Source organism: Salmo salar, chromosome 06 (genome assembly GCF_965601325.2).
Source record: "Salmo salar chromosome 06, fSalSal1, whole genome shotgun sequence".
Classification (NCBI taxonomy): domain Eukaryota; kingdom Metazoa; phylum Chordata; class Actinopteri; order Salmoniformes; family Salmonidae; genus Salmo; species Salmo salar.
The window spans coordinates 95226572-95234306 of NC_138296.1; the positions used below are offsets into that span (position 1 = coordinate 95226572).

The window sequence follows — 7735 nt, forward strand, 5'->3', positions numbered from 1 at the left end:
TTAGCTACATCGCTACATGGTAAAACAGTAGTGTGTAGTTCCAGTAGTTAGCCACACCGCTACATGGTAAAACAGTAGTGTGTAGTTCCAGTAGTTAGCCACACCGCTACATGGTAAAACAGTAGTGTGTAGTTCCAGTAGTTAGCTACACCGCTACATGGTAAAACAGTAGCGTGTAGTTCCAGTAGTTAGCTACACCTCTACATGGTAAAACAGTAATTAAATACTGAAAAAAAACGACCTATATTACAATTTTGTTTAACTACCACCAAGCTACTGCAAAATGTAGTTAAATTACTAATTGAATACATATAGTTCACTACTCCCCAACACTGATTATGTCCTAATAATAAACATCCCAAAAATGGTCCTAAATGAACGTATTCCATTCCATTTAATGTTAGGCAGCAACACTTGTAGAAAGACAAGCATTTCTTCTCTATAACAGAACACACTGCTCTTACCTCAACATTGTAGCCAGCCCTACCCCCAACTGTCCAAGGCCGCCTGAGAGTGAGAGTGAAAGAGAAGAGAAAACATACAGTGCAATATTAAGAGGTGAAAAAAAAACATTAAACAGCGCATTCGAAAAGTATTCAGACCCATTGACTTTTTCCACATTTTGTTACATTACAGCCTTATTCTAAAATGGATGAAATTGTTTTTTTTCCACCTCGTCAATCTACACACAATACCCCATAATGACAAAGCAATAACAGGTTTAGAATTTTTTGCAAATGTATAAAACCAAAAAAACTTAAATATAACATTTACCTAAGTTTTCAGACCCTTAACTCTCCTTTGTTGAAGCACCTTTGGCAGCGATTACATCCTTGAGTCATCTTGGGTATGATGCTACAAGCTTGGCACACCTGTATTTGGGGAGTTTCTCCCATTCTTCTCTGCAGATCCTCTCAAGCTCTGACAGGTTGGATGGGGAGTGTTACTGCACAGCTATTTTCAGGTTTCTCCAGTGATGTTCGATCAGGTTTCAGTCCATCTCTCTAGAGATGTTCGGGCTCTGGCTGGGCCACATAAGGACATTCAGAGACTTGTCCCGAAGCCACTTCTACGTTCTCTTGGCTGTGTGCTTAGGGTTGTTGTCCTGTTGGAAGGTGAACCTTCTCCTCAGTCTGAGGTCCTGAGTGCTCTGGAGCAGGTTTTCATCAAGGATCTCTCTGTACTTTGCTCCGTTCATCTTTCCCTCGATCCTGACTAGTCTCCCAGTCCCTGCCGCTGAAAAACATCCCCACAGCATGATGCTGCCACCACCATGCTTCACCGTAGGGATGGTGCCAGGTTTCCTTCAGATGTGACGCTTGGGATTCAGGCCAAAGAGTTCAATCTTGGTTTCATCCGACCAGAGATTCTTGTTTCTCATGGTCTGAGAGTCTTTAGGTGCCTTTTGGCAAACTCCAAGAGGGCTGTCATTTGCCTTTTACTGAGGAGTGGCTTCCATCTGGCCACTCTACCATAAAGGCCTGATTGGTGAAGTGCTGCAGAGATGGTTGTCCTTCTGGAAGTTTCTCCCATCACCACAGAGGAACTGAGTTCATGGTCACCTCCCTGACCAAAGCCCTTCTTCCCCAATTGCTGAGTTTGGCCAGGCGGCCAGCTCTAGGAAGACTCTCGCTGGTTCCAAACTTCTTTCATTTAAGAGTGATGGAGGACACTGTGTTCTTGGGGACCTTCAATGCTGCAGAAATGTTTTGGTACCCTTCCCCAGATCTGTGCCTCGACACAATCCTGACCCGGAGCTCTACGAACAATTCCTTCGACCTCATGGCTTGGTTTTTGCTCTGACATGCACTGTCAACTGTGGGACCTTATATAGACAAGCATATGCCTTTCCAAATCATGTCCAATCGATTGAATTTACCACAGGTGGACTCTAATCAAGTTGTAGAAACATCTCAAGGATGATCAATGGAAACACGGGGCACCTGAGCTCAACTTTGAGTCTCATAGCAAAGGGTCTGAATACTTATGTAAATATTTATTTATTTGTAAATTTTTTTGTTATACATTTGCAAAAAATGTGCAAAGCAGAGTAGCAGAGGGTGTGAAAAGGAGAGGGTCAGGACCCTAGCTACAGTGGTTCTATCCTATTGATCCTGCTTGTAAACACTGTGATGTTCCCTTCACACAACAAACCAAGCGCTTTATAAATCCAGCTATCTGTTGCTTGGGAGCCTCGTTTAGGTTCACTTAGACAAAGCTTCTTTACCTTAGATAGACCATAGATAGAGGTCATATTGTGTGGTATTGAGGTTGTGAGATTAAGGTTCACTTCCCATAAATAGAGTTATTCCTACTGTGTCTGTTGCTTGAGAATCCTTGTTAATGTTCAGTTAGACAAAGTTCATCTTCTTCACAGAGAGAGATTGTGTTATTGAGGCTCGTCCCACAGAATTACAGCGAGCTGGAGAGTCGTTAGAGAAAAGTTTGTTTCTTCAGATCATTGTGAATAGATCCCATTGTGGTAAGTTGTACCTGGGATTCCTCCCCCCAGGTGCTGATGCCTCTCTGAGCTTTTAACCTGATTGAGTGATTCATTGATTGGTCTTACCTGTGATGAGCACCTTGGGGTGGTCCGTCTCGGAGAAGGACACGGAGTGGAAACTGGCGTCCGAGGTGACCTGGCGGGGCGAGAAGCTGATGGTCCGTACGGCCACTGTGATTGGCTGACAGCCACATCCTGGGCTCAGGAGGGCCTGCTTAGCCACCTTGCTGAATGTTCTGATAAAAGGCATCTTCACAGTCACCTAAAGGAGGCGGAAGAGGACAGTGTAAGGACCCTTCACCTGAATACTTTACAAATAGGTAGAATGATTTTGTTGTCAAGGACTCAAAACTTATGGTTCTGTATACATGACCTATAACAATGTCACTACAAGGTTGGTCATGCCAGCTTGACTACGTCTAGGCCCAGGACAGGAAGCCTCGAGTCTTTCTGTCGTCATTCTTTGGCGACTAAGTGTCAATTATGTAGCAGCTGTGTCTCATGGCAGAGACACAGTGTACAGTAGGCATCCCCGAGGGACTCAAGAGGATCCAAGAAATGAGACGTGAAAAGAAAAAAACGGGACCACTAACGACATTGGAATGAATGACGGAGCGCCTCGCTCGCTCAGCAGTCGTGACATTGTTTCGTTTTGTCTGCGAAACACAGTCTCTCTCTCTCTCAAATGGTAATTTATTCCCTTTGTAGTACACTTATTATTTATCTTTACCAGAGCCTGGTCAAAAGTATTGCATTATGGGAATTGGGTGCCATTTTGGGACGAAGCGACAGCCTGACAACATAAATTACAGACCTGTCCTCAAATTACAGTAGCCTAGACTACCATTCTTGGCACGGTTTACTCCTGCGTCTCCGACGTTGCCTAGGCTAACAGTAATTTGAGTAACTTGGAGAGAGGGGGGGGTGGGAAAGTTATAGAATGGATCTCTTCCTAGATTTTATTATTCCTTCATTCTCTCAGTAAAAATAGGCTTTTCGTCATTAAAGAGTTGTCATTCTGCACGAATTAAACTTGCTATACATCGTAACGCGCATTCATTTAAAAAAATGAATTAACACTGACGATGGAACTTGCTATACATTGTGTTCCAAGCCTGTTTACTTCCGTGGCTTTCAATGTGTAACTACACAAGTGAGACAAAGCACATTTTCAAACTAAAAAAAGAAAGAGAGAAAAAGACACCCATCATGCATCCATCCCTGACTAGTCCTCCTACAACGCCACGCCTATCGTACTGTATGGACATCCGTCATTCACACGTCTAATTATTGCTCTAAAGAAGAAAGAAAAAAAAAAACATTTTTGCTAGGCTCTCTTACCTTTAACGTCGGATAAAGCTTCTGAAAGAAATTTAAAAGTGAACGTGAGTAACTTTATACCACCCACGCCCTTCGCTCTCTTACCCAATCAGGGGACAGAGGAGTTGATATGAGGGTGGATGAAAATAGTGCCAGTCGGGACAGACTGTAGCTGGATGGTGACATAAGCTACAAGCTGTTACAAGGTTTGCCAGAAGCAGCAGATAGACATAAATGAAACGATTTTATGGCACTGGGTTTAAATGTTCCTCCCTCTCAGAACTGACTTGTATGTGAACTGTGCAATATGAACAAATTTAGGCTGGCGTAGGCCTATTCTATAGGCCTGTAGTCACAAAAGTGATGCAACTACAGTACTGTAGGTACTGTAATATCACAGCAGTAGGCTAGGCCTGTTCAGTAGTAGACTATACTCCAGGTCTACAGTACTGTTCAGTAGTAAACTATACTCCAGGCCTACTGTACTGTTCAGTAGTAAACTATACTCCAGGCCTACTGTACTGTTCAGTAGTAAACTATACTCCAGGCCAACTGTACTGTTCAGTAGTAAACTATACTCCAGGCCTAGTGTACTGTTCAGTAGTAGACTATACTCCAGGTCTACTGTACTGTTCAGTAGTAGACTATACTCCAGGCCCACAGTACTGTTCAGTAGTAAACTATACTCCAGGCCCACTGTACTGTTCAGTAGTAGACTATACTCCAGGTCTACTGTACTGTTCAGTAGTAGACTATACTCCAGGTCTACTGTACTGTTCAGTAGTAGACTATACTCCAGGTCTACAGTACTGTTCAGTAGTAAACTATACTCCAGGCCTACTGTACTGTTCAGTAGTAAACTATACTCCAGGCCTACTGTACTGTTCAGTAGTAAACTATACTCCAGGCCAACTGTACTGTTCAGTAGTAAACTATACTCCAGGCCTACTGTACTGTTCAGTAGTAGACTATACTCCAGGTCTACTGTACTGTTCAGTAGTAAACTATACTCCAGGCCCACTGTACTGTTCAGTAGTAAACTATACTCCAGGCCTACTGTACTGTTCAGTAGTAAACTATACTCCAGGCCCACTGTACTGTTCAGTAGTAAACTATACTCCAGGCCTACTGTACTGTTCAGTAGTAAACTATACTCCAGGCCTACTGTACTGTTCAGTAGTAAACTATACTCCAGGCCAACTGTACAGTTCAGTAGTAAACTATACTCCAGGCCCACTGTACTGTTCAGTAGTAGACTATACTCCAGGTCTACTGTACTGTTCAGTAGTAGACTATACTCCAGGTCTACTGTACTGTTCAGTAGTAGACTATACTCCAGGTCTACTGTACTGTTCAGTAGTAGACTATACTCCAGGCCTACAGTACTGTTCAGTAGTAAACTATACTCCAGGCCCACTGTACTGTTCAGTAGTAAACTATACTCCAGGTCTACTGTACTGTTCAGTAGTAAACTATACTCCAGGTCTACTGTACTGTTCAGTAGTAAACTATACTCCAGGCCCACTGTACTGTTCAGTAGTAAACTATACTCCAGGCCTACTGTACTGTTCAGTAGTAAACTATACTCCAGGCCTACTGTACTGTTCAGTAGTAAACTATACTCCAGGCCCACTGTACTGTTCAGTAGTAAACTATACTCCAGGCCTACTGTCAGATAAATATAATCACGGGCAGTTGTTCATTTATTATTAGCTTAGTAATTGTTCTAAGCTTATCCAAGTCATTCATCAAATGTATCAAAGGCTGTTTGTTCATTTGGTATGTGTCTGCAATAAATCTTCAAACAGATAGCCATGCAGTCATTGGCCTCAGAGTGATTTTCACGACAGTTACTAAACGTATGAAGCGGTTACCGATTTTATACACACTGACCGAATTCCTCTTTTTAAAAATTTGCGCACTCATCAATCACCATGTGTTGAGCCAAAACCAAGATGATGAAGCCAGCATCGTTTGACTCTCGCATCATGTCGTCCTAAACCGGTTACATCATTTCCTTGGGCTTCATTTAAAATGTTTGTTTTAATTTGGCTAGCCCAGTCTGTGGCCTATTTAAGGTGGGTGGCGTGAAATATCAAATAAAAAAAAAGTCAGATTCTGTCATATATATATATATACATACATACATACATACATATGTATGTAACTGGATAATTCATTTTTTTAGTACGTCTGCTACGTTATATTACTGTTTTAGTACGTATGCTACGTTATATTACTGTTTTAGTACGTCTGCTACGTTATATTACTGTTTTAGTACGTCTGCTACGTTATATTACTGTTTTAGTACGTCTGCTACGTTATATTACTGTTTTAGTACGTCTGCTACGTTATATTACTGTTTTAGTACGTCTGCTACGTTATATTACTATTTTAGTACGTCTGCTACGTTATATTACTGTTTTAGTACGTCTGCTACGTTATATTACTATTTTAGTACGTCTGCTACGTTATATTACTGTTTTAGTACGTCTGCTACGTTATATTACTGTTTTAGCAATCTTGTTTTGGCTCTATTCCCGGAAAGATGGCCGCTTTCTCGCTCATCCTCAATCCCTATGCTGATCCTCAACATATAACAAGGTTTGTAAACGCAGCATGTCTCTATAGATTAAGGCTCAGACAAATTATTTTTTCATTTTTTTTTTTTGCAGAATCACGATGATGTTCCATTTCTGGCCTCTTCCTTAATCAATGGAGTTTCCGGTCCTGTGCCCTAATGTTTCAATTGACCGTATTGCCTCTTTTATGATGTAATAATTCAATCTCCTACTCGACACAGTACATTTTAATGTACACGGTGACCTGGGACCAATTAGGAGTGTACATAGTAATATTATATGCCATGGCAAAACCCATCCAACCTCTGGTAAAGCAAACAAAGGCCAGGAGCATGCCACATAACGGATATAGAATAAAACACATGGGATTATACCGTTCTCGTAGCAGCAGGATATTATGCCGGCAGTAGAATCGCGGATTCTTTCTTTATTTTTTTGTTGCCACCCTGCGAAGACATGCTAAACTTTGCATTCTAGTAAAGTACAACTGTTTTTCACAGCATTGCAACCACCTTTGAATTAGCTGTTATATCTCCTGTAGGTTTTCCTATTTGTTTAAAATACATGTTGGTCAAAGGATAGGTGTGCCAACAGTACAACCAATCTGAGTATATAGGCTATATAACTAGATTGGCGACAGTCTTTAAAATACATCCCAATTTGCGTCTGTATAAACAACTAAATTCTCACATTAGATAATTCTCCATTCTGCTTAAGAAATTTGAGTAAAATCCCGATTCACTTTACACAAAATATTAGCTTTAATAACTCAACGAATTCCAATGAATAATGATTTACTCACCAGATAAATAGCTGAGGGGGATCTTTATAAAACTCGGAAGATAGTGTTAGAAAAGGGGTGTTTAATAGCTGGTGTAGCTGACGACACGTTGTGCCTTCTTCATGTATTGCATCAGCCCCAGCACATGAGGGTTATATATCACCAGCAGGAGCCATCTGGGTTCAACGCAACCCGGCTTCCTCTCTGATTGGCTGGGCCTCGGAGGTGTGCTCCCTCTGTCGCATACACGTGGTAACCTCTCTTTTTATTTTTTTTATTTTACATTTTCATTTAACCTTTATTTAACCAGGCAAGTCAGTTAACAACCAATTCTTATTTACAATGATGGCCTAGCAAAAGACAAAAGGCCTCATGCGGGGACGGGGGCTCGGATTAAACATTAAAAAATATAATAAAAATATAGGACAAAAACACACATCATGACAAAAGAGACACCACAGCATTACATAAAGAGAGACCTAAGACAACATAGCATAGCAGAAAGACATGAAAACACAGCATGGCAGCAGCACAAAAAAACATGGTACA

The 7735-nt window shown here is 41.4% G+C and overlaps 1 protein-coding gene across 3 annotated transcripts in view; it reads right to left on the reverse strand.

Moving 5' to 3' along the window:
• The window catches only part of LOC106608345 (L-threonine 3-dehydrogenase, mitochondrial), a 33068-nt gene extending 25744 nt beyond the window's left edge, over window positions 1-7324 (reverse strand). For 2 of the 3 annotated variants that reach the window (XR_014392763.1, XM_014206237.3), the window contains exons 1-3: window positions 7208-7324; window positions 2570-2765; window positions 465-507 (exon numbers count right to left, since the gene is read on the reverse strand). Coding sequence is in view for 2 of the 3 variants with exons in the window: in XM_014206237.3 (XP_014061712.1) it covers window positions 465-507; window positions 2570-2753 (227 nt within the window). In the remaining variant the exon portion in view is untranslated. Of the gene's footprint in view, window positions 1-464; window positions 508-2569; window positions 2766-3844; window positions 3923-7207 lie in introns of those variants that run through there. The other variant, XM_014206240.3, reaches the window with a different exon arrangement.
• Between the last annotated feature and the right edge of the window lie 411 nt (window positions 7325-7735).